Raw genomic sequence first — 27205 nt, forward strand, 5'->3', positions numbered from 1 at the left:
CATTGACGAGTGTGAAAATGAGAGAATCCTGAGAAGTCAATATGTGTTTTTTTTCACATAATTTTAATATATTCATTAGTACTCCAGCAATAGCACTAGAAATTCACAAAAATCCACACAAAACCTTCAAGGAATTGGTTTGTTAAATAATAAAATGGACGTGGAAGTGTATTATGAGGAAGGTTAAATAAGATTAAACTATCCAAAATTATCTTTTTAAAACAATAACAAATTTACATAATATGCCAACTTACGAAAAAAAAAAAAAAAAAAATCAAGAAAACCACTTATAATATAAGTCTTTTAAAATATACTCTTTCATAAAACAAATAAAATATTTCCCATCGAACAAAACCACTACCCAATACATGCCTTGTGTTATACATATTTCACATACAGCTCTTTAAAACAAGTTGTAAAACGATAGATTTCATCGAGCGATAAGGTTAGTTTTACAACAGAGCTGCCAATCAGGAAGATTCAGTACAATAACCAGGGAGATAATTAAATTACATTCAACTTAAAGGCACTGAACACGTTTGGTAATTGTCAAAGACCAGTGTTTTTTTTACTTGGTGTATCCCATCATAACCATAAAATAACAAGCCTGTGAAAATTTGGGCTCAATCGGTCATCAAGTGTGAGAAAATTATGAAAGAAAAAAACACCCTTGTTGGACAAATTTGTATGCTTTCAGATAGGAATAAAAGCTAGAAGTTTTTTATTATTACTTCTTTCTCAAAAACTACTTTACAATGTTTTATATGGTCAACAGCTCTCCAATGCTTGTTACAAAGTCAGTTTTAAAGTTAAGATTTGTTTTGAGTAATTACCAAACGTGTACCTTCCCTTCAATGAGTCTTTTTTAAAAAGACATGGTGGACAGATTACCAGGGCACTGCTTGGTTTGGGTAAATTTCTCTGTAGGCCCCAAAACCAAAGAGTGCACTCCTACAGTGTTCAGCGCATCTCAAAAAGGCTAAACAATTACCACAATGACAGAGATTTTCAAACTTGTTCATCAGAACAATGAAAGATTGTTTTGATTTCAGGGAACTTTTTTGCAGAATCAGGGAGATTTGGCGGCTTTGCCTCAAGCAGAACAAAACGTAGCTGAAGCAATGTTCCCATTGGACTTTTTCTTCCGCTGGCACTCTACTCCCACCTGAAACGGCAAGTTGAAAGGGAGGTCAGTTTTCCATGAGTCCCCTTCGGATTTAACTTGTCATTCTACAGAAAACTTGCAGTACTTAAAACCAAAAATTAAAGTCAGATTGGAACACGGCTTATGAGCTTGCAGGGAGTGAGCCCAACGGGGGAGAATGCCAGTGATTTTTTTCACAGGACTCGGGGGAAAGTACTGAGTATACAGTGCTGCATACATCGGTGTGTGGGTAAAAACCAAAAATTAATATTCTTTATCCCCGATGCAAATTTAACATCTATTAAGTCAACTGGGGAGAGTTATGTATCTATCTTGCTCTGTGGAAGCATTGTGAAAATGGCACTGGTATTTTTTACGTTATATTGTTTCAGAATATAACTTCAAGACATCTTGATAAAAGTTGAAAAACATTTCAGTTGCGATTATTTCTAGTAGAGAAGAAAGAAAACCAATATAATCGGAAAGATACATGACATAAAAATTTGTGAAAAAGTTTATCTCTGAAAAGTTTGGAACACGGAAAGCATGTGAGACTCAATATTTTGTCAGTCACAACTCCCTCACAGCCATTCTACAATCACACATGAAAAAAAGCAATTGCCAATGTATCGTCAATAAATAACACTGCTCTCAAGTACCACATAACTCTACACAAAGTTTGATTCTTTGTTACAAACAATTTCAAGGGTCTGTAGTGTTTGGTAATGACTCAGGAAATGTATGGCACTAAAAACTTACTTGGTAAATACAGAAGCTTTGGATAGTATAATGCATTTTGAGAAACATTTCACTTTGAAGTACTTCGCTTATGTGGAAAAAGAGTATTACTATTATTGTTATTAGTCAGAGGAATTCAAATTTAAGCATTAATTTGTGGATGCTTCGTGTATATAAATCGCAACGTCCTATGCCGCCCTTGTTTGCACCAAGTTTGTTTTATAATTACATGAATACTTTCATTTAATAATGCCACTAAGAATTAAAAATTTAGAACAAATGTCAAAAGATGTTAAAATTCAGACCACATATTACAGTTACACGACAGCGCATTTTGTTGACACTTCTTTTACTTCACTCTATGATTCCTTTATGAAGGTGAGCATACTTCTAGGTACTTCCAGCACTTTGTTCCAAACACACTTTTACTTAAAAGACAGTGGACACTATTGGTTATTGTCAAAGACCAGTATTCTCACTTTGTGTATCTAAACATATGCATAAAATAACAAACCTGTGACAATTTGAGCTCAATTGGTCGTCGGAGTTGGAAGATATGAATGAAATAAAGAACACCCTTGTCACACGAAGTTGTGTGCTTTGCTTGATTTCGAGACCTTAAATTCTTAACTTGAGGTTTTGAAATCAAATTCATGCAAAATTACTTCTTTCTCGAAAGCTACTTCACTTCAGAGGGAGCCGTTTCTTACAAAGTTTTATACTATCAACCTCTCCCCATTACTCGTTACAAAGTGAGGGTTTTGTGCTAATCAATATTGTGATACCTTTTGTAGATCAAGTTTTTGGCCATGACATCAATCCCTACTCACTGTGAACGAAAACGTATGTAATAAAATTTACCTAAAGAAGGTACAGCTTCATTAGTCCTCAAGTTTTTGAAAAAAGGTTTAAATCACATAGTGATGTTTTCAGGCGAGTCCATAAGAACCATTACTGGTCAATACATTTACTAATAATGTACATCATGCTAAAATAATGCTCTACTCCTGAGACGAATATTATTTTGGTGACATTGTTTTTAATACTTATTTCTTAAAAACGACAGCAAGTAATATTTTAAGGGAAGCTTTCTACCATCATTATCTTCAAGTTAGCTGTAAGTTTAATGTAAATTGTGGCATTGAGTTTTGTGGCCTACAAAAAGTACCAGCCCCTGAAAGGCAGTGGACACTATTGGTAGGGCCACTGATTTTCCGTTTCAGAAAAGTGCAAATTCCGTTTGGCAAAAACATGAATTCCGTTTCAGGCACAACAAATTCCGTTTCATGTTTTTTTAATTAGATAAAAGGTTGTTTAATACCCAGGGACACACTTATAAAAATCAAATTAAGATAAGTTGCACTGCCGACTTCGTAAAATGTCCATTTGAACTGACAAATTTCAAAAAAATACTTTTTTTATAATTGTGGATTATTTTGTATACTGCTGTTCGATGAAACAAAAACATGTAGTCAGGGTAAAAAGGTTGCACTGTGACTGCAGTATTAATGCACATAATGTGATAGACTTGATTCCAAGTCTAAAACTGCAATTGATTCTCTGCATCAGCCACATTGTAGGCTAATGACAGGAGTGTATCCACAAGAGGGCGCTGTTTCAGCATGATCAAAGACTTGGGAACAAGTCTATGGACGTGACCATTCTCCATCCACAAACAAAATGTCAGCCATTTTGTTTTCGTTTTGGCGACAGAATGTTGACAGTTTACGGTTTTATTTTAGACCTTTTCGAGATGAAAAAACATTGTATGTGTTCTTACAGGTCATAGGTAAGCTAGTTTGTGTATTATTGTTGGTAAAAGAGAGGGAGAAAATGCAATTTGGGTGAACAAAAAATGTTTAAAACGTGCCGCGAATAATGCCCTTCGCTTAACCATGTTAACAACGTGTGTACATCATGTGTGTAAACATTGAGGATGGTGTGAAGTAGAACAGAACGATCCACGGTTACGATCTCGTACTTTTTAATGGTCTGATTTCTGATGCCTTTTTAGTTTAACAAGAAGAATCTTAATAAAGAATGCAATTTCAATAGTTTTGGCGTCGAAAAAAAAAAAAAAAAAAAAAAAAATCAAATTTTCTGAAATCCCGTTTTCCGTTTCAAAGGGCCGATTCCGCGAATTCCGTCCGTTTTCCGCGATCGCGGAAAATCAGTGGCCCTATATTGGTAATTACTCAAAATAATTCTTAGCATAAAACCTTTCTCGGTGACGAGTAATGGGGAGAAGTTGATGGTATAAAACATTGTGAGAAACGACTCCCTCTGAAGTGACATAGTTTTCGAGAAAGAAGTAATTGTCCACAAATTTGATTTCGAGACCTCAGATTAAGAACTTGAGGTCTCGAAATCAACCATCTCAACGCACACAACTTCGTGTGACAAGGGTGTGTTTTTCTTTCATTATTATCTCGCAAGTTCGACGACCGATTGAGCTCAAATTTTCACAGGCATGTTATTTAATGCACATTTTGAGATACACCAACTGTGAAGGCTAGTCTTTGACATTTACCAATAGTGTCCACTGCCTTTAAAGACAATTTGCGTGAACACAGCCTTGCCTTTATGACGAGTTCCCAAATATGTTGTTGGTCTGCTGAGTGACACGAATGAAGGTCGTTCGTCGGCTTAGTTCCTTCAGTTTGCCAGCGCCTACGTAGGTACACGCTGAGCGCAGTCCACCCAGGATGTCCAGGACTGTGCCGTTGACGTCACCTCGATATGTAACCTCCACTGTTTTGCCTTCACTGGCTCTATAGGAATTAAACAAAAGGGAGGGTTACAACATGGCTCGTAAGACCCCGTTCCCACTGGACCCGGCATTGATCTCCCAATATTAGAGAAAAGGGCAATCAAGACCCCGAAAGGGCTTTCAAAGAGAAATAAGCTCCAGTGGGAACGCGAGGGCGATCAGGATCTGACCGTGCGATTTTTATCCTCCTCGGGAGTAGGATTAAAGCCGGATCTGATCGCCCTTGTGGATTAATGGGAATGCAAAGGGCGATCAGACCCCGCAATTTGCATTCCCAAAAAGGGGGATCAATGTGCAATCATACTCAAGTGAGAACGCGACCGCGATTTCACACCTGCTACGACCCTTGTTGCGGGATCCCGATCTCGAAATTGTGGATCCAGTGGGAATGCGGTCAAATAGACTGTGCATTTGGGTGAGGTTTGCAATAACACCACAAATAAATCTCTTTGAGTAGTGTTAGTTAGGGGTGGTTGCTCAACGTTTCAATCAGTATGCTCTGATGGTCTTCAGGAGAATGCTGGATTCTGTTGTTGGCTTGCATTCAGGTCTTGCATGTGTCAAAAACGGAGAAAAAAAAACTTGAACGAAGACTGTATTTGTGGAAACTGTCCCGGACAAGACTTCTCACTTCAGGCATAGTCTTGGATTCATGGACAAGAAGAACAAGAAAATCGAATTTATCAGACTAAAGAAGGAAAAATATCATGACTGTTCCCAGGCCTGAGAGTTCATTTTTGAACATGTTGAAAGGGCAAGGCCGTTTTTTTTTGCATAAGGCAAAATCCGTTAAAAATCTTTAAGTCAATGGGAAACTTTTGTTTGGAGAGCACCAAGGCTTAGACCAGGGGCCTGTGTGACCTGCATCTAACTCCAGGCCTGTGTTATTTGTCGAATAGAAACCAACGTTTCAGAGACTAAACCCACCTGTACTCTGCCACACCACCGGCGTGTTTGGTCATGGCGGTCGATGAGCTCATCCCGTAAAACAACTTCAACTTCTTGCCGTTCCGTTCAATGGTCTCTCCTCCACTCTGGTCGTGGCCGGCAAGCATCCCACCGAGCATTACATAATCAGCACCAGCTCCTAAACAAATAAACAACAACGGTCATCAGAAAATTCAGTCGCAGCATTTGAATTGTATTGCTGGAGAAGGGGGGGACAGGGGAACATCTTGGCCGAGTGGTTCAGAGCACCGAATTCAAACTCTGGTGTTTCTGATCAGCAGAGTGTGAAGTTTGAATCCCCACACTAATCTATTACTTTGTCCTTCAGATGGGACATAAAGCCGTTGGTCCCATGTGTTGTGTAACGTATGTAAAAGAGCCCAGTGCACTTGTCGAAAAGAGAAAGGGTTAGCCCCGGTGTTCCTGGCTGTGGCTGCTTAAGGCGCCGTAGCACCTTGTAAACCCAGCTCCTAATCAAATAAATCAACATCAGTCATCAGAACATTAAACTGCAATAATATTTTTGGAGGAGAAGGAGAATATATTCAAAATAATTTTTGTTTTTAAACGTAGTAATATTTGATTGATTTAAATTGCGCCCATTCCATAAAATGTACAAACCAAAATAGTGAAAACAATAATTAATTACTAATTACACAATAAGACAAAGAGTCACTTACCAAAAGCCTTGACAACATCTCCTGGGCAGGTACAACCACCATCCTAAGATTGAAAGTGAGCAAAAAAAAAACACTTTTTGAACCCAATTCAATTTCCAGCTAAGTGTAGGCAATTAAAACTTTGCCTAAATGCACTCATGCTATCATCCGACCCAGCATTCTCCCTTATCAGTGGTCTGCAGCAAGCCACTGCTTGCACTGGTTGTAAAAGGACAACCACAGGTAATTACTCCAAATAATTATTATCATAAAACCTTTCTTGATTACAAGTAATGGGGAGAGGTTGATAGTGTAAAACATTGTGAGAAACGGCTCCCTCTGAAGTAACGTAGTTTACGAGAAAGAAGTAAGTTTCCATGAATTTGATTTCGAGACCTCAGATTTAGAATTTGAGGTCTCGAAATCAAGCAACTGAAAGCACACAACTCTGTGTCACCATGGTGCAACAAGGGTGTTTTTCTTTCAAGTAATGGGGAGAGGTTGTTGTATTAAACATTGTGAGAAACAGCTCCCTCTGAAAAGACGTAGTTTTCAAGAAAGAAGTAATTTTCCACGAATTTGATTTCGAGACCTCAGATTTAGAATTTGAGGTCTTGAAATCAAGCATCTGAAAGCACACAACTCTGTGTAACCATGGTACGACAAAGGTGTTTTTCTGAGCTGAGGTCTCAAATTCAATTAAAATATTTGAGTGAGAAATTACTTCTTTCTCAAAAACTATGTTACTTCAGAGGGAGTCGGTTACAACAGCTCTCCATTGCTCTTTTACCAAGTAAGGTTTTATGCTAACAACTATTTTGAGTAATTACCAATTGTGTCCACTGCCTTTAAAGAAAAACAAATATTTAATATACTCGCCAGGGAGCTGAGAAACATTAAAGGAATGCTATTGGCCACAGGGCAAATTTCAGCTGTTTTGGCAGAAAATACTGCTTGACCAATTTCATTGCTAAGCAAAAAAATGACAATGCAAAGTTAAATAATTTTTGACAAGTACATGTAAACCCGTTTTTCCCTGAGCCATACTTTCTTGTACTTGGCACGTTTCAGAAAATTGGCACAGTCTATTATGAAAATCTGCCCCATGTATTTTTCTTACTGAGATGATGTGTCCTCCTAATCCATGGGCAGCATCGGCACACTCTAAGACAGCGCTAAGCTGAGGGTAGCCTACTCCAGCCTTCTTTCTTGTTGTACAAACGGAACCTTCAAAACAAGAAACACCAGCCACATTAAAGGGTTACAATACTTTTGTAGATGAAGTTTTTGGCCATGACATGAATCCCTACTCAATGTGAATGAAGATCTATGTAATTATAATCTATCTGAAGAATTTTCAGCTTCATTGGTCGTTCTGATTTTGGGAAGGAAAAAAGTGAAAATCACAGAGCAATGTTTTTTTAGGAGAGTGGCATAAGTACGCTGTACATGCTACAATAATTTGTTGTCTCATTTATATAAACGAATATTATTTTGGAGAAATTGTTTTTCTCATTTCTCAAAAACTACAGCACCTTAGCAAGTAATATTTTAGGGGAAGCTTTCTATCCTCATAATCTTCAAACTTTGTAAGTTTATTAATCTGTGGATGTTTTGGTTTTGTGACGTTAGAAAAATACAATGTACCAAACCAATCAACCCCGTAAGAGGCCGTAGCGGCCGCAAAATGGCTGCAAGATTTTAACAACTTCTACTCAAAAAAATAAAAATAAAAAATGGTTAGTCCCAATTGACATGTCCCACTGTTTCCGATGTTGACATAGAATGTAAAATTTTATAACAAAACCATGTATTTCTGCTCCTTAGTAACTTCCCAGACATTTTCCTGAAATAACGGTGCAACAAATCGACACTAGTATCGATGTCTGGGAATATGGTGCTGATTATGCAGAAAAGAAGAGTCTCTGATGGGTTTAATAAACCTTAAAAGCATTGACGTCAACACGCTGATAGAGGAAGGATCCTAGTGAATCACTCAAAGCTAAAAGGTTTAGACTGAGGCCTAATTTCATCTAGCTGCTGAAGCAGAAAATATGGCGGATATTATTGCTTTGTGGACAATGACAACTTTATCTATAATTTGTGTGTATGTGGGGCAACAGATCTATGGTTCATATTATGTATTTGCTTTTGCTGTTCCCCGGCTATCTTTTGGGTATATTGTCTTTTATTTTGTCTGTAAATTGATGTCAAATTAATAATACTAATTAATAATACCAGTTATAGATGGTTCACTATCTGACATATAATTTAGGCTGGTAGTCTTATTCTGCTAAGCGTTTCATGTTGTTGTGCTTAAAGGGTTTTGATACTTTTTGTAGATCAAGTTTTTGGGTCATGACATGAATCCATACTCACTGTGAATGAAGATGTATAATTTACCTGAAGAAATTTCAGCCCCATAAATAGTCAAGTTTTTGGGTCGGGTTCGCATAGATCCATTGACAACATTTATTTTTGTGAAACAGTTTTACTTAATTTCTCAAAAACTATAGCACCTCCGCTTAAAAGGGTTTGGGTCATCATGATGATAGTTTTGTCAAACAAATTTAACTCCTAGATGACATTTTCAGTAAACTTTTTCAAACAACTAAGCACAGTGTAGCCCAAGTAAATATTTGAAGAATTGTTCTTGCTTTGCCAACATGAATAAAAACCTTCCTTAAACATCTTTTCAAACCTGTACATTTTGAAAAAAATATCAGCTGAAAAATCTGGGCAGTAAAAGTATAAAGAGATATCCAGACATGGGGAAAAGGGAAAAAAAAAATAAAATAAATGGGGTCGGGGAGTTTTGAACAGTCAGGCGGGGACGATTAACAGTTTTTTGTTTTTATGTGGCCTAACAATGACATAGCCTCCCCCTCCTTTAAGCACCTCATTGGGCCCTGGGCCCAACGTCATAGAGCTGCTTTAAAGCAACACAATTATGACTACCAGAATAACGTTAACTAGCTAAAGATACAATTGACCTTAAATCGCAAATACTCCTCGCTTCTAGCTCGTTAGGCGTGGATTGAGATGCATAAACTGGTCTCTAGCTAGCTAGCCGAGTGTGCACCCTACTCAGTGGTTAGCGCTTGCGCAATGGGTATTTTCGAAAAGGTCTATGTCAAATGTACAGTTTGTTACTGGTACCATGCTCATTTCTGCTTAGCAATACCTGTTTCAAGAGCAACATTTTTCTGCTTAGGCAATTCTACAAAATTTGGCTCTGAGTTGTAAGCAAGAAGTCATGGTTTTCGAGCATTAAGTTTTAGATATATGTAGGTGAGACATACCTGGTCCAATGCCTACTTTGATGATGTCAGCACCAGCTAGGATGAGCTCTTCCACCATCTCACCAGTTACAACATTGCCGGCCTGAAAACAATAATGATTTTTAGTCACAAATTTACTTTATTTTTAAATTAAAATAGATGTTAAATTTGCATTGGGAATAAAGAATACTAACTTTTTGGTTTTACCCAAGTTACATCCATACAAATTTATCATGTTGTTGTCGTACCCGCTGCTAAAATATGGGATTTGAACTGCCTCAAGATTGCTACCAGGCAATCGCGGTGCTCTAGAATTGCAAAGGTAGGTTGTGGGTTAGAATCTCACCAGAGTGATCATTTACTTTTAGTAACGATAATGCCCGAGGTAACTTACACCTATTATACAAAACAACAACCTGTACATTTGTACAATAAATAAAATGGAAATGTAGGCCAAAGCTTAGAAATAAAACGGCATATAATTTAATATACATTTGGTTTACGGTAGCACCATGTGTGTATCTCTTGCCAGGTAGAGTTTGTTCTTAGAGAACTGTCTTACTTTACTCTACTAGCGCGGAGTAGATGTTCGGGAGACTTCTCAGTTCTTAAAAGAACTGTCCTGCTTTTTTAACTATTACCCGGGTGGATTGTATAGAAAATAGGCTGAGACTATTATTTTAGCTTATATGAGCGTGATAAACTGTACTACCGCTAAGTCAGTTCTTAAATTACTAAGACATAATTCATTACTATTAATGGTTTTTGCATCATAAAATGAAATATGGTCGCTAATGTACAATATGGTAGTTAATACGATCAAAGCAGCAATCGCCAAAATGCAAGGGCAAATGAGACCCACAATTGCTCAAAAAGACATCCCCATACAAATTACAAAAAAAAAAAAAAAAACAGGAAAAAGTTGACTAAACAGATTGGCTCTAATAACAAATGGCAAAAGAAAAACAGCAAAAGAAAAACAGGAACAAAGTTGACTGAAAATAATTGAGAACATAGCTGTTGCAAACAACTAACCATCAAAGGATCGATGGTAAAAATGCAAACATAATAGTCAATGGCCTGACATTTCGACCCTAGCAGAAAATAGTTGACTGAAAAGATCAGCCCTTTTTTTAATTGGTTTAATAGACCATTAAGGCTTCACAAATGAGATAAGCGAAGGCTTTTAAATGGTCTTAACTCAATGCTGGAAACAGACAAAAGTGAATTCTTTTCTTTCCCTTTACGCTTTCTTTTTCTTTTTTTGCGAACACTTAAAACTGCACTCACATAAAATGGTTTCAGAGACAGCCTTATTGTCAGACTTCTCTGAGTGATGCATTCAAAGTAATTACATAGTGTGTACTAGAAAAATATTTGCTTGTTATCCAGTTGAGTAATCCCACGATCTCGTGAAAAATTCAAGGCTTTCAAGATTTTGCAACAACTAGGCCAAAAAGCTGGAACCATCTTCCTCTATCCGTTTGATTTTAAACTAATTCCCTGAGCTCTTTCAAATCTTAACTTAAAATATCCTAAGTCATGCTTATTTGTATTATTGTTAATTGCATTGTTATTGTCTGTGTAATGAGTAGTTTGTAATCTATTTATCTTTGGTTGTTTTTGTATTTGTTTTTAAAAAGAATGCTTAATACATAAGTTTTTTTATTATTATTACCTTTTATCATGTTTATTGTTTTATGATCACATTTTGTGGATCCTATTTTTGACCTTTTAATGATTTTGCTTTTTGTGGTTTAATGTTATAGTTTATCTTATTGTTTAAGCGCCTGGGAGCTTTTATAATGGATTTGGTGCTATATAAATGTGTTTTTATATTCAAATTCACAATAAATCATCAAGACAAACCATTTAGAATGCTCCAGATTGTAAAGTAGGGCTAATATTAAAGGCAATGTACACTACTGGTATTTACTCAAAATAATTATCAGCATAAAAAATTACTTGGTAATGAGCAATGGAGAGCTGTTGATAGTGTAAAACATTGTGAGAAACGGTTCCCTCTGAAGTAACGTAGTTTTCGAGAAAGAAGTAATTTCACATTAAAATTTCTGAATTGATTTTGAGACCTTAGCAGAGGTCTCGAAATCAAGCATCTGAAAGCACACAACTTGGGCGACAAGGGTGGTTTTTCTTCCATCATTTTCTCTCAACTTCAAAACCATTTGAGTTCGAATTTTCACAGGTTTGTTATTTTATCCATATTATGTTGAGATATGATACACAAAGTGAGAAGACTGGTCTATTGACAATTACCAAAGGTGTCCATGCCTTTAAAATCAAAGATAAACACCAAGTATTGCATCGTAAGTCTGCCTAGTGCACAACTCTTTTAATTTGCTGAACCAAAATCGAATATGTGCATGCTGGCATATTCCATTGGAATGGTTAATTAAAAAATTCTTCTATAAATGAAATGACTACCATTTCCAATCAATATTTGACTCTGCAATTAGAGACTCAGTCCTAAAATTTAACCAGTCTTCTGTTTAATCAAATTTCTATTTTAGTTGGGAGTCCATAGTTTAATAGCAGGAAATTTACATCAGGATAAAGAACATTAAAGGAACACGTTGCCTTGGATCGGACGAGTTAGTCTTTGGAAAGCGTTTGTAACCGTTTGTTATAAAATGCATATGATTGGAAAGATGTTTTAAAAGTAGAATACAATGATCCACACAAACATGCCTCGAAATTGCACAGTTTTCCTTTTACCTCGTCGACCATCACGGTCAGCCATTTATGGAAGTCAAATGTTTTACTCTCATAAATGGCTGACCGTGTTAGTTCGCACAGTAAACGGAAAACCACGCAATTTCGAGACAAATTTGTTTGGATCATTGTAATGTATTTTACTTTTAAAACATCTTTCCAATCATATGCATTTTATAACAAACGTTTACAGACGCTTTTTATAGACTAACTCGTCTGATCCAAGGCAACGTGTTCCTTTAATTTTGGTTTTACCCGTATACACCAGTGTGTGTTTGAGAAAGTAGAGAGTATAGACATAAACACAGTGCTAACAGTACACACATCCCTGTATATGGGTAAAACCAAAATTAATAGTCTATAATTTGTTTGAATACTGGGAAAGCAAACACCTGGGCCCAATTTCATAGAGCTGCTAAGCACAAAAATTTGCTTAGCGTGAAATTTCTTCCGAGGTCAAAAACAGGATTACCAACCAAATTTCCATTTATTGCATATTGCTTGTTACTGGTTTATGATCAGCTGTTGTTTGCTTATCCTGACAATCACGTGAAAATTTGGTTGGTAATACTGTTTTTATCAAGAAAGAAATTTCATGCTAAGCAAATTTGTGTGCTTAGCAGCTCTATGAAATTGGGCCCTTGGTTGATTGATCAGTGTAGGACTGCAGTCTAGATTGATTTTCTTGGTTGAGAGGGAGCGATTCACATCCCCCATGCAGAGATTCCAAAAAGCTGTGGCTGACTGTCGGCCCTAGCTTACAGCCGAGGGGAGTGGCTGCGTTAAGGTAAACAAAGGGGACTATATTTAACAAAAATTATTTCAAAGAGAATTTAAAGGCAGTGGACACTATTGGTAATTGTCAAAGACTAGCCTTCACAGTTGGTGTATCTCAACATATGCATAAAATAACAAACCTGTGAAAATTTGAGCTCAATCGGTCATCGCACTTGCAAGATAATAATGAAAGAAAAAACACCCTTGTCCCACGAAGTTGTGTGCATTTAGATGGTTGATTTCGAGACCTCAAGTTCTAAATCTGAGGTCTTGAAATCAAATTCGTGGAAAATTACTTCTTTCTCAAAACCTGTGGCACTTCAGAGGGAGCCGATTCTCACAATGTTTTATACCATCAACCTCTCCCCATTACTCATAACACGAAAGGTTTTATGCTAATAATTATTTTGAGTAATTACCAATAGTGTCCACTGCCTTTAAGTAAACCATTTTTTTTTTTTTTTTTTAAGAGAACATGTCTTTATGGTACTTTTTAGTGTAAAAGTAAAAGTCTGTGGAAATATTTTTTACAGACCCTACTCACATTGCGTAGCGCACATAATCGCGCGTCTGTCTGCCATTTAGGGCGTCAAAAATGCGCACTAAAGGATGGAACACATGTTTACGCACCTCTGAACAATGCACGTCTTACCATAACCCACCTCTATCCTAAGTTACTCTAGATTGTATCATTTTTAATTGAATTGTTTTGTCTGTAAAACATGTAGTTTATCTCTGTTTAGTTGCTATTGTATTTCGTAAGCACTTTGTATCGCTTTTGTAAAAAGCGCTATATAAGTAAGGTTATAATTATTATTGTTGTTATTATTTGTGCATGCCAAACAAAATTGCAGATGAGAGAAGTGTGTGTATCTGTGCTGCCCGTTGTGAATTGGGTCTATACCCACGAACAGGATGCCAGTCTATCACATGTTATCCACCCAGCTCACACATGTACCCATTTGAGAAGCAATTATGATAAAGAGCCTTGTAAGGATCCGAAGATCCAATCGGACTAAGCTTGGGCGATATTGCTGTTTTTAACCCACGATGTATTGTCAAAAAATATTGCCATATTATTTATATCAATTACATCTATTGTGTTTAAGCACTTTATGCTATTCACCATACATAAACTGCCAATCTGTAGAAGTTTAAGATCGATCTGGGTCTCCAGGAAATAGTGAGAAGTTGGTTAAGAATTTGCATTCGATGATTTAAAAAATAATAATAATAAAACGCTCACTGTGATTAACTCCAAACGAAAAATCAGTTTTGTTTATTTCTCATCAAATATGACATTTCAGACAGAAATATTTCAAGGGATGTTTGCTACTATCATTATCATTAGACCATGTAAGTTTTAATGTAAATCTGTGACCTTGGTAGACAAGTTTTTTTCTCACCAATTCTGTAATGTTACTTTAATATTCTTAGAAAAGCAAAACTATACTTACCATGATAGTGTGCTCTGGGAACATTTCTCTCACAGTTTTCACATGCTGAACAAAGAGTTCTGAGTAACCGTTGGCAACGTCCAGACAGATGTAATCAATGGCAGGCACGGCTTTGACTATCTGAGCGAGTTTAACCACATCTGTTTGGCTGGTTCCTGCGCTCACAGCAAGGTTCTGAAGAAAAGAAATGAAGAAATAAAATAAAAAATCCTTGTTAATGTTAGACTCTCTTTGTGTGGTCTGCCGAGAAAAATTATTTGTTGCGCCCGTTACACAAGACACATGACCTTTCGCTCCAGGCTCTGGTAAGTTTTTGTACTTTTTCTTCAAAATATTTCCTCAATGGGGTTTTGAGTGTCATGAAGGGATGCATTAGACACCGAGGATCAAGCTCGTGTCTATTAGAATTTGTGTCAAGATTTTCGAAAGTGGTAAAAAAGGAGCAAATCTGGTGACTAGCTATCGAAATGGGAGACTTTCTGGGACGATAGAGGGCAGCAGACTTACCGGGTAAATCCATTGTTCTCAGAATTATGCGCATGTTCAGAACTACGTAAACAATGGAAATTTACCCGGTATGTCTGCTGCCACCTAGCGTTGGAAAGTCTCCTATTGTACGTGTGAGACCAAATTCCCATTTGCCGGACAACACTAGCTCGTAACCCTCCGGCTTCGCCATCGGGAGGAGGGTTACGTTAAAATTGCCACTTGTCTTGAGTTCACTGGCCAACTACTGATATCCAGTAAAGAATTGAGAGCCCTGAATAAAATGAAAGAGTTGTGATGGTCTTCGGAGAAAAAGAATTTACCTTCAAGGTAGATGGGTTCTCCGCTGCAAACGCCTTCCATTCGTCAACAGAGTAGTGTTTGTGTATACAGGTGAATAGGCTATGCTGTAATTGGTAAACAAGTAAACAAGTAAACAAGCAAACAAGTAAACAAGTAAACAAGTAAACAAGTAAACAAGTAAACAAGTAAACAAGTAAACAAGTAAACAAGTAAAAAAGTAAACAAGTAAACAAGTAAACAAGTAAACAAGTAAACAAGTAAACAAGTAAACAAGTAAACAAGTAAACAAGTAAACAAGTAAACAAGTAAACAAGTAAACAAGTAAACAAGTAAACAAGTAAACAAGTAAACAAGTAAACAAGTAAACAAGTAAACAAGTAAACAAGTAAACAAGTAAACAAGTAAACAAGTAAACAAGTAAACAAGTAAACAAGTAAATAAGTAAACAAGTAACTGATTAAACAAACACAATTATGTAGGTTCTGCATGCATCATTTTTTTATCAAAGTTTCCTGTATGAAATCATCATGCTGGACAAAAACAGAGGGTCTCGAGGAAGAGGGAAAAATTGTGCGAGCAAAGTTTGCGTAATGTGAGCAATGACATTTGAAGCGGGAGTGGGATATGATGAAATTCTTACATTTGTAAACAATCGGATGTGATATTAAATATTTTTTGAAATCCACACAATCGGGTAGGGACTGAAGGCTTCAGTCTGAGGTGGGGTTCGAACCAGGGTCATAGAGGTGAAAGGCAAGCTAAGAAACCACTGAGCCAACCTGGAACATAGGGGTTTCGGAACGTAGGGGTGTTTGAACATGGGGTTGGCATTTGGCAGAACATAGGGGTGTCAGAAGACAGAACGAAAAGGGTTGTTAGATTAGAACATATGGGGTGTTGGAACTTAGGAGTGTCTGAACATAGGGGTGTCGGAAGACAGAACATAGGGGTCAGTGTTAGATTAGATCATAGGGGTGTTGGAACCTGAAAACCTACTTCTTTAGTCAGCCTAGTCATTAATTCTTTGCTGTTTTGTTTATCTTTCTTTCCTCGCATTGTTAATAATATGAAATTCTTATATAGCGCATTTCACAATAAACCGTATCAATGCGCTTTACATTAGTCCCCTGGTCATTGGGCCAATAAACATCCCTTTAATCTTTCTCAGCTCCCATTAGGGAGTATACAGCCCCGAGCTGCCGTGGGGCTCCGAAAGCTTGTCATTCACAATATCAACCTCTACCCTCGCAGGTACCCATTTATACCCCTGGGTGAAGAGAAGCAATTATAGTAAAGTATCTTGCTCAAGGACACAAGTGTCACGACCGGGATTCGAACCCACACTCCGGTGAATTAGCACCAGAACTTGAATTCGATGCTCTTAACCACTCGGCCGTGACACTCTACAGCATGTTCTTATTGTTCTTGTTTTATTTTGTGTACAGCGCTTTGATCTGTGTTAAAGGCGCTGATATAAATACCTATATTATTATTATTATTATATTATTATTATTGGAACTTAAGGGTGTTTGACCATAGGGTTTTGGATTCAATAGGGTTATTAGAGCATAGGGTTAACATAACATGGGGTTGTCTGAATATAAGGGTGTCGGAACAAAGAGCTAGTCATAAGTAGGCAAACATTTATGAGTTCTCCCTACTCTTACTTACCGAGGCTAGGGCTTTGGCCATCTCAAAAGTTCCCACTGTGTCCATATTGGCAGCCATGACTGGGAGGCCATTGTAGGTCTTTGTAGAATTACGGAATATGAAGGACCTCATTAGATCAACCTGTGGACAATTTTGACAGAGTACGTGGTTAGCAAATAATACAAAGCTTCCGGAGCACACAGCATAGTCTTTACTTATGCGCTTTGAGCCTACAGCAGACCGGTGCATGTGTGCCCCTAGAATGGTTGGTCTGACTATATTCGGTTTCAAGCGAAGTGTGCTCCGACAGAAAAACAGATGCAGCATGAATCAAGTAGGGGCCTGAGAAATTTCTCTTTTTTTTCACTCCTCAAGTCTTGGTCTACAGTTTACTCTAGCTAGAAAAAGAATACCTGAATACAACAACAAAACCACAGGTCCGATCAAATCAAGTAAAAGATAATTATTATTATTATTTATTTTTTAAAGACAATTAGGCCTACAATTAAATTATAATTAAACAATATTATTAATTTTTAATTCATTTCAGATACATTTATGTCAACATCAATCAATACAGTGTGATAACATGGTTCAGAAAATATATAACAATAACTTGTACTAAGGAAAACTTAATCCAGTTAATGAAAAATAAATAGAAAAATAGTTTGACGTTAACATGTAGGAAAAAGAAGCAAAAGCTTTTTCCTCTTCCCTAAAGACAAGGACAATTTACACAAAAACGAACACTAACAAACAAAAGGGACATTGGCATTATGCATGAGTGAGACTGGGCAATAGATAAAATATTTACTAAAAAATGTTGCGTATTAAAATAAAAGAGATATATAATTAATAAGTAGTCTATAAATCAAACAAAATCTTCTTTAAAAGCTTTTTACGAAAATAAAAAACACTGACTGACAGTTTAAGATCTGCATTAAGGCTATTCCAATAAAGGACCCCTTTATGAAACACACTCTTTTAAAAAAACTCAGTTGTACTTTGTTTCACAAACAGATTCCCTTTGGACTGATGAGTGTGAACTGAAGCCCTAGCTAAAAAGAAGCCTTGAAGTTTATGTGGCAACAAATTACAAGAGTTATATTAAATTATATTTTAGGCCAAATAACAAAAAATACCGGTTGATCGTCCGGATTTTTCAAAAAAGAGGAGGATGAGGGCCTTGCTATTTACTATTTACTATTTTTTTTCAAGATGGCCGCTAAGTATTTCAAATCAAACAGGCCACCAATTCTTCAGTTTGAGTCAACTGCAAACTAATTTATACCTATTAGTTGCATGAGGACCTGTGCTAACACTAACACTCACAGGTTCCTTGTAGTTGGAACTCAAAGTTCGCATTATTTAAAATTGTTGAATTTTCTCCTTTGGTGTTAATATTTTGTGAAAAGAAAATTGAAATTAGCGTGTTCCGATCCCACGTCGTGCACTAACTTCCGTGTAAATGTTGGGCACGATCGGTAAATCTGCGCGATCAGTCGATCGCGCTGCGCTATTGAAAGATCAATTGGCCGCGCAGCAATCGGTCGATCGCGCAACAATCGGTCGATCGCGCAATGAACATCTTTGCGCGATTGACCGATCAAGCTACAAGTATTTTTTCCCGTGATCAGCCGATCGCGCAGGAAAGGCTTTGCGCGATCTACCGATCGTACAGGAAAAGTTTTGCGCGATCTACCGATCGTGTAGGAATGGGTTTGCGCGAGTTACAATGTTGCAGTGCTACAGTGCGTGCGCGCCATTATGGGTGAACGGCGTGCAAAGCAAACGGACAGCGCGCACACACACTGCAACATTGTAACACCCCTTTTACAGAATGGTTTAGCCCAACAACAAAATAATGCGTTTGCAAAGCGATGAGACAGGTTCAAAATATGAACCTGGGAATTCGCTGCGGGAGTTTTTGTCAATTTTTCTTCGAAATATTTCCTAAATGGTGTTTTGAGTATTATGGCAGGCTGCATTAGATATTGCGGATTAAGTTCGTACCCTCAGAATTTGTGTCATGATTTTTGAAAGTGGTAAAAATGGGGCAAATCTGGTGACTAGCTGTCGAAATTGTACGTGTTGGACCAGATCAACCGTTTCCGCTCGAAACAAACTCGTAACCCTCCGGCCTGGCGGCCTTCGGGAGGAGGGTTACGTTATCGCAACTGTGCTGCCCGGTCGCACTAAATACCGACAACTCACGACCCCTCACCACAACAATTTTTAAATGCACTTTAACAAAACATTTGAACATAAGTCAACCGTTAAATAAATGCACAAGAGTCATATGCATCTAAATCACTTTTAAACTGTTGACAATTTTGTTCTTTTAACCGTAAAAAAGGTGTTTTTTACCCCGAATTTTGCGAACGGAAATATCCGCCATGTTGTGTTTCGACGTACTTGGACGAACAAGCATTTCTACAATGGACCGTTCCGGCTTTCCACTAAGCTCCGGGTGATAAGACACGTGTAAAAGCACTCCCAATGACATTCTGCCGCGCGTGCCAAATAAACGCGCACGCATGACCGAGTTTGTCCGACCACAATCATTGCTGTGATTGGTCAAAAAGGGTGAACGCGCACAGTTTGATTGACAGGCCAGATCGGTCCATAATAGACATTTTGTTGAGAGAGGAGGGAACACTTTCAACACTTCAGACAAGGATAAATCTTCTAAACGATCAAGGTGCCTAACCAATTTAGTTAATAATTACAAATTGTGTAGGCCTACCTACAATCTATTCTTACATTTTTAAGGCCTACAACATTGATTATTAAATTTACAAATTTGACAAAATGTCATGCATGGACATGGATTGGAAGTTGTTGCATTATATCAAAATTCAAAACAATCAACTTACTTCTGATCGACTTTTCAGTGTGCTCCTTTTTGGACGAACCAGCACATCTTTGAAGTCCAACTTGATATCTGTGTCAATGCGCGGCATTTTGGCGTCTTGGGTTGAATGCCAATCGAATGTTTACGTCCTTTTCTCTCACTTTGGCAAGAAATTTTTACTACGATGTTCCCCCGTGAAAAGTTCCCGCGAACTGCGCTGAATTTATGACACCAAGTACTCGTTCTTTAATCCCTCTCGGATACGCTCGCCTTATTTGGCGATAATTAGGAACAACGTCTCCCATTGGACCATTCATGACGGAGGGAACTTTATTTTTGTTGCGCGGTAAGATTTACGGCGAACTCAGTTGATTTTCATTCAAAGTAAAAGATCGTACCTCAGCTAGTAATATATTCCTCTATGGTGTGATTCCACCAAAATACTCATCTGTCGACCTTCAAAGTCTTGAATGGGGAAGTAGATCCCCCAGGCGACATTAAAGAACCACCTTTTCAATTGTTTCCCTTCGCCCCCCCGGGTCTTATTTAGGATCGACAGTTTCCGGTTCGTGTTTTGGAATTTGCCCCGCTCTGTCCGTACATGATCCTCCTAAACCCAGTAACTGTGCCGGTGTCGCATGCAATTATGTCCTCTATGCAATACTATCTGGAGAACATTATTGCATATGCAATAATGTCCGCCGGACGGTTTTACATATGTAATCGTGTCCGCCCGGACGCTGCTGCATAATGCAATTGTGTCCACCCGGACACATTTGCATATGCAGTTGTGTCCGCCCCGTGCAAAACCGTCCTTGCAGTAAATTAACCGCCATTGGTCGACGGAACACGTTTCGAACATTTGTTTTACAAGCTAAGTACATGTCATTATGACATGGGAAATGTTCGGCCGTTGGATATTCGCTGCAATCATGAAATACGTGAGTATTCATGCTGCATATACTGTAATATACGTAGGTTCAGTGCATGCACGCTCGCTTGCGCACACATACATGTCCACCGGACGGTTTTTGCATAGCCCCGGACACGATTGCATATGCAAAAGTGTCCGGAGCAGACAGTATTGCATGGCGGACACAATTGCATCTGACACCGGCGCCGTAGGCCTACTCCTCTGTAGTTTTTGAACATCTGTCGTACCGCATCAGATGCCTTGTTTTGTAAAGGAGTCAGTTTCAGTACAGCTCCCCATCAGTTATGGGCCTCCACTGAGAGGTCCGAACAAATCAAAGTTACATTTCTGGTTCACGTCCACAGGAAACAAATAACAGCCTGTGGGGGGGCCGACTGGGTTGTTGGAGACCGCAGGGTAGGGGGGGGGGGGGAAATGAATAAAGGCTAAATGGAGGAAAAATTTAAAATAAAAAATTATTTAAAGTTTTTCACCTTTTCCTTCAAAGGGAAGTACACGTTTCGCTTTGGGCTCAATTGGTCATCGAATTTGTGAGAAAATGATGAAAGAAAAAAAAACCTTGTTGGACGAATTGGTGTGCTTTCAGATTAAAAGACTTCTAGCTAGAAGTATTTTATTTTTTTAGTGAGAAATTACCTCTTTCTCAAAAACTATGTTACTTCGGAGATAGTCGTTTCCCACAATGTTTTATACTATAACAGCTCTCCAATGCTCGTTACGTTAATATTTGTTTACACGTTTGGTAATTACTCAAAACAAATAATTTATTAACTACAAGGGAAGGTACACGTTTGGTAAATACTCAAAACAAATAATTATTAAACTCATTAAAAACTGACATGGCAAACTCACAGCTACTCCACTAGAGCCTGCATTAATCTTTATGTTCCATTCACTCGCACCACTTACTCTATGAACACAATCCGCTTCTTTGGTCCTCATGTGTCCCAATGTCGAAGATGAACGCATTAGATCTAAGCGGTCAGTGAGTCTTTTTAAGTCTGCTTTCAAACGTGACATTATCTCCTATTATGTATCCTAGCTTCCCATCCTATGTAATTGAACCACATCCATCTCATCAATACTTGTCTTATTTATTTTCAGCTTAAACTGTTCTGCCATCTTGTCGCTTCTATATTACAAATTCGTTGTGTCATGTGTTCATCTGTCCTTTTGTCTGTTTGTCTGTCTGTCTGGTTGTCTCGTTTTCTTGTCTGTCTGGCTGGTTTTTTTTTTTACAAGCTTATGCTTACCAAAACGGCCCGTACTCTATTTATTTATTCATATTACTCTTAAAGAAATGTTTTGCTTTACTCCGTAATACATATAACTGTTGTTATTCTTTTATGAGAGTGAGGAAATAAAATGTATTCTTGAATTAAATTGAATTGAATTGAATTGAATTGATAGTATAAAACATTGTGGGAAACGACATCCTCTGAAGTAACCTAGTTTTTGAGAAAGAGGTAATTTCTCACTAAAATATTAAAAGACTTCTAGCTAGAAGTCTTTTATTCCTATCTGAAAGCACACAAATTCGTTCAACAAGGCCATGAACGTACCTGAACGTCATACGCACTTGGATGGTCCGGATCCGCGCACCAGTGGGGACAAAATAATGGGACCGTGATGAAGGAAAAGTATCTGGCAGCAGGAGATGCACAAAGCTCTGATTTTAGACAGATTTCTTTTTTCTCATCTTACACATTTTTGAGACACTGGAGCAGGCATTGTGAAAACCGTGGTACGTTTTAATCACCAGTTAAAAAAAAGTTCTGCTTTGGGTCAATGAGTAGTATCTTGCGTCCAGGCGTTTGTGCACTACACACATGAGCCGATACAAGATTTCTGCACTTTCAGAAAAACTTTTCCGGGACATTCTTTCCGTATGAAAAAATTGACCAATCATGGTGGTCGTTACTTATAACTACGTATAACTGTGCGATATTTTTGACCGTGTACTTCGCGTTAAAATAGTCTGGCGCTAGAACTGCTTGATTGTTTAGTTGTTTACTTTGTGCTACAGGGTGCCGGACTGTCTGAAGCAACTAGAATTTGCATGCGTATTTTAATCTGCCGCCGGGTTCCATTTTCCAGGAGATTCGACAATAAAATTCTCTGCCCGTAACGTCAAAATCAAATAAAAAATGTTGATCAAAGTAAAGGTAAGTCATTCCTTTTTTAGGTTTATACAAAAACCATTTGATGATTCTTAGTCTTTGTTCATAAACAGTATTTAAAATGTAACTATTTGTTCTTGTCTGGTTTTTTTTACAGACGCTGACGGGGAAGGAGGTATGTATTGTGGTGCGCCTTAGCCTGGTCAAGTCGACCTATTTTTCATTGTGGACAGGATCTTCTTTTTGTTAAAATGTTGGACTTTAATGGAAAAGGAAAAGTTTCCGTATGGCGCCACCACTTTTTCATTCGATATGAAATAATATAGTATCTAATTTATCTCAATGAGATATCCTTTTTTGTAAAAATTAGTGAAAAAGTGGTGGCGCCATACGGAATGTTATCCATGGAAACAATTCTGCATCCTGCCACCACCTTTTCATTTGTTACAAGTATAATCTACTATTAAAAATTTTTTTTTAACAAAATAAGAATAAAAATAAAAATAAATATAATAAGATTAGTTAGTTAGATTGGGCCCCTAAAACTTAAATTTAAAAGACAGTGGACACTATGGTCATTGTTGGTAATTGTCAAAGACCAGTCTTCTCACTTGGCTTGGTGGTGTGTATCTCAACATATGCATAAAATAACAAACCTGTGAAAATTTGTTTGAGCTCAAGCGGTCGTCAAAGTTGCGAGATAATAATGAGAAGAAAAAAAAACCTTGTCATTTGAAGTTGTGTGCTTTCAGATGCTTGAAGTTGATTTCGTGACCTCCAATTCTAAATATATGAGGTCTCAAAATCAAATTCGTTGAAAATTACTTCTTTCTCGAAACTACGTCACTTCCGAGGGAGCTGTTTCTCACAATGTTTTATACTATCAACCTCTCCCCATTACGAGTAGGCCCCTAATCAAGAAAGGTTTTATGATATTATTATTTTGAGTAACTACCAATAGTGTCCACTGCTTTTAAGAAGAACAATAAGAATAGATTGGCCCTAACTTCTAACCCTAATCCTTTTTTAAATTATTTTTTAAGGTAGTTTTTGGTATGCTAATATTTGTGTAATCACTGCGAAAAAAAACCCACTTAACACTTATCTCTACTTCTAACTAAGACAAAGAGAAGGGTTTTGCCCAATTGTGTTTTGGTTGTTCTGTATTTTAACTTCATTGCATGTGAAGGAAGAAGATTGTTATTGTTAATGTTATTAGAGAGTTTGGATAATATAGGATAGTGGCTTCTTTATTAGTGTTCATATCAGTCACTCAGTAATGCTCATACATAGCGCTTCAACATTCAGGATTTTCCTGCAAGGTATGTGCTGTGGGACTACGTTTGAATTTTTTGAGACCTACTCCTTTTCAAATATTGCCGTTTCATGCAAGTTGCATTTTGCCAGAGAATAATGAGGTGATATATTATTTCTTTATTTAATTTCTCAGATTGAAATCGACATAGAGCCAACAGATAAGGTAATTGAAAAAACAAAACAATTATTTTGCATCCTTCGTTCTCAGTCAAACCAACACTGTTGATCAGGTTTCTCGGACTTCCAAGCTACACAACAGCATTGTAGAATACTCTCATACCAGTATAGTTTCTTCCCAATTGTCATCTGTATCTGGAATGCCCTACCAGCCTCCATGGTTTCAGCTCAGTTTCTGGAGATCTTCTGGAGCCACCTGAATCCAGTCACCCTCAAATAGGTTACCACACCGACATCTTTTTACTTGCATCTTGACTTCAGTTTGCAGCACATTTTGTTGATATGTGTTCCTGTGACCAGGCACATTTGCGAATGTACAAATATACTCCTCTTAATGGAAGATAGCTAGATACAGTGATTCAAATAAGGCGTCATTGAATTCATTACCAGAAGTATAGCAATAACATAACAATGGAGACTTTCCTGATTTTCACCACTGCTACAAACCCAGTACCATGCCCGCTGAGTGCAGTTTGCAAATTAAATACTGTATTTTTACTCTTTCTGTTCCTGATTTTACGCTTTCTAGGTTGAAAGGATAAAGGAAAGAGTAGAGGAGAAAGAAGGAATACCACCACCCCAACAGAGACTTATCTTCAGTGGCAAACAAATGTAAGTTTCACCAGGGAAAGTTTCTTCCAAATAATGTTGACGCTATTGTTACTTTGATTGAGGTACATGCAAGATGCAAAACATGTAGTGCAAACTGGATTTGTTTAGAATTGTTGTTACAATTGCGACAAGAAAGCAACATACAGGCAGTCATAAGAAGATAAAAATTGTAACTTTGAAACATATTTGGTTTGCGGTAACACCATGTGTATATTTGAGAACTTGTCTTGCTCTATTCTACTACGCAGAGCAGATTTTTTTGGAATTAGGGAAACTTCTAAGTTTTGAAAAGAACTGTCGTGCTTTTTAACTACTACCTGGACGGAAGGTAGACAATCGGCTGGTACTACTACTTTAGCTGCAGTGGATCGAGGGGACTTCTCGTATAGACTAGCCTAAGACTAGCTTGCACGCGTCGTCAGTAATCTGTATTTGGATTCAAGAAAGTTTGCCATTGAAAGCACCCACGCGGTCATAAATATAGTGAATTCACACTCATTTGTGGATTCCCCTCCTCTAACCAAGCTTGACCTCCTTTCTGCCCTCAGGAATGACGACAAGACGGCCCAAGAGTACAAAGTTCAAGGAGGATCTGTGCTTCATCTAGTCCTCGCCCTGAGAGGGGGCTCGCTGTGACCCACTAGGAGCAACAACTTAAAGAAAAGATCAGTAAAACAGAATTTCAGTAGAAAATATCATAACTCATGCATCTGTGGCTAGAGGGCCAGGCAGTTACGTTCAAATGTTACAAGCTTTACTTGAACTTTTTGACTTGAACCTAACTCCTCAAGATTTGTAGAATCCATTGGTCCGGAATCCACTAGCGAGGAACTATCTAAGACTCAAATGTATCTGCTATCTTTTGTACATGAGAAGCTCGGCATGGTGGTTTGGCAATGTAGTACCACTTTGGTTGGATTTTCATGGATTTGGGGTTCAAAATTAAGGGCAAATTCTTTTTGCTGTAATCTCACAATGTTATTACTGTTGAAGTATGCTAAGTAAGGCGTATTATACAGATTGATGTGGAGTTTACAATTTTGTGAAATGCTTAAATGAGGTGGGATTTTTTTTCTTTTTCTTGGGGGGGGTGCGTTTGGGGGTTAGGAGGCCTAAAGAAAGGGAAAACTACCGGTAATAAAAAAAAAAATCTCTAATGTTAAATGTTCAAATGTACATGTATTGCTTTGGCATCTGTGTTCTTCGTGGATTTAACTATGTCAAATGCTCAGAGGGAAGGGATTTGTTTTGGTTTCAAACTGACTCGGAAAATGGGTCAACTTGAAAAAAAAAATGTAGCATTACATTTGCAATGTACATGCATTGCTGTTTTTGTTTGGAGAGTCACATGTGCAGAATTTTACCGTTCTGTGTTTTGCTTGGTACTTGAATTGGCCAAAACATTTTTTGGGGGGTCTTTGTTTATAAAAACAAGAATTAAAATAAAGTGCTAACCCAACTGGTATGTATCTATGACTAGTTTTTGAAAGGGGTTGTGGGGGGGGGGGGGGGGGTTAATGGTGTTTTTTTTAAAAACTGTATCACAAATTGTGTTTCACAATCGATGGCATGCTTAAAGTAATTTATTGTTATCTGAGAGCAAAAATTGAAAAACAAAACAAAAAGTGTTATATTGAAAACAAGGTTGTGAACTTTTCTGTGTAGCTTCAGTGAACCTTGCTGGACCCACACAAATGACTAGGAACTAATCCTTGACGAGACTGTTGAATGAGGTGCATGCTGGTCTAGCTTGACCAGCATCGGGCCTGGAGTGTGCGTACCCAGTATTTGCGATAAGCTCATGGCATGCCCAAAAGTTTTCTTTTCTGTGTATGGTTCACATACATTTCTACTGTTGATTTAATATGTAAAACTAATCGACATTGTAAAAACTTAACATACTCTTTTTTGTTTACAGAGATTTACCATGTAAACTGGACAGTCCTTTGTGTTAAATTATGTTTAGTAGTACTGTAAGTACCACTAGGTACGAAACCTATTGTCTCATTATCATGCAATTTTTGTTGAGGTTTTTGGCAACTTTTGTTAATTAAATTATTTAACAAAATACTCTTGACTGTCCGACTTTCTTCTTAAGTTTCTGTTATTATCCATAGTAAGGCATGTCCAAAATGACAACTTCGGCTACAGCTTCGGCTAGATCAGCCGTCTGTCAGTGTTGAAGAATAGGCAGATATGCGTGATCTAGCCGTAGCCAAAGTCGACATCGCCATTTCGGAAAAAG

General features: G+C 37.6%; 2 protein-coding genes across 3 annotated transcripts; one reads left to right on the forward strand and one right to left on the reverse strand.

The window, feature by feature from the left end:
* Positions 1-778: 778 nt before the first annotated feature.
* LOC117305970 (GMP reductase 1-like) lies at positions 779-20007 on the reverse strand. Of its 2 annotated transcripts, XM_033790818.1 has the most exons (10): positions 19823-20007; positions 16968-17087; positions 15317-15400; positions 14508-14681; positions 9562-9643; positions 7380-7486; positions 6281-6323; positions 5580-5739; positions 4462-4653; positions 779-1165 (listed from the first exon to the last, which is right to left on the reverse strand). In XM_033790818.1, the coding sequence occupies exons 1-9, from the start codon at positions 19907-19909 to the stop codon at positions 4464-4466; spliced, it is 1047 nt and encodes a 348-aa protein (XP_033646709.1). In that variant the 5' UTR covers positions 19910-20007; the 3' UTR covers positions 779-1165; positions 4462-4463. The 2 variants fall into 2 exon arrangements, with proteins under 2 accessions (XP_033646709.1, XP_033646708.1); XM_033790817.1 differs by lacking the exon at positions 779-1165 and having other exon boundaries at positions 4368-4653.
* A 2768-nt stretch (positions 20008-22775) lies between these two features.
* LOC117305973 (NEDD8) lies at positions 22776-27030 on the forward strand. Its single transcript, XM_033790822.1, has 5 exons — positions 22776-22899; positions 23012-23029; positions 24305-24334; positions 24878-24960; positions 25509-27030. Exons 1-5 carry the CDS (start codon positions 22882-22884, stop codon positions 25594-25596), a joined length of 237 nt encoding a protein of 78 aa, XP_033646713.1. The 5' UTR covers positions 22776-22881; the 3' UTR covers positions 25597-27030.
* Positions 27031-27205: the final 175 nt, after the last annotated feature.

This window comes from Asterias rubens, unplaced genomic scaffold (genome assembly GCF_902459465.1).
Source record: "Asterias rubens unplaced genomic scaffold, eAstRub1.3, whole genome shotgun sequence".
NCBI classification, from domain to species: domain Eukaryota; kingdom Metazoa; phylum Echinodermata; class Asteroidea; order Forcipulatida; family Asteriidae; genus Asterias; species Asterias rubens.

Excerpts from the sequence above, each read along its gene's own strand:
- LOC117305970 (XM_033790818.1), bottom strand. The coding sequence starts at position 19,909 with ATGCCGCGCATTGACACAGATATCAAGTTGGACTTCAAAGATGTGCTG. Across the intron at positions 5,740-6,280 it reads AGATGTTGTCAAGGCTTTTG|GAGCTGGTGCTGATTATGTA; the intron begins GTAAGTGACTCT and ends TTATTTGTTTAG. Across the intron at positions 4,654-5,579 it reads GGTGGTGTGGCAGAGTACAG|AGCCAGTGAAGGCAAAACAG; the intron begins GTGGGTTTAGTC and ends TAATTCCTATAG.
- LOC117305973 (XM_033790822.1), top strand. Across the intron at positions 24,335-24,877 it reads ACATAGAGCCAACAGATAAG|GTTGAAAGGATAAAGGAAAG; the intron begins GTAATTGAAAAA and ends TACGCTTTCTAG. Across the intron at positions 24,961-25,508 it reads ATCTTCAGTGGCAAACAAAT|GAATGACGACAAGACGGCCC; the intron begins GTAAGTTTCACC and ends TTCTGCCCTCAG.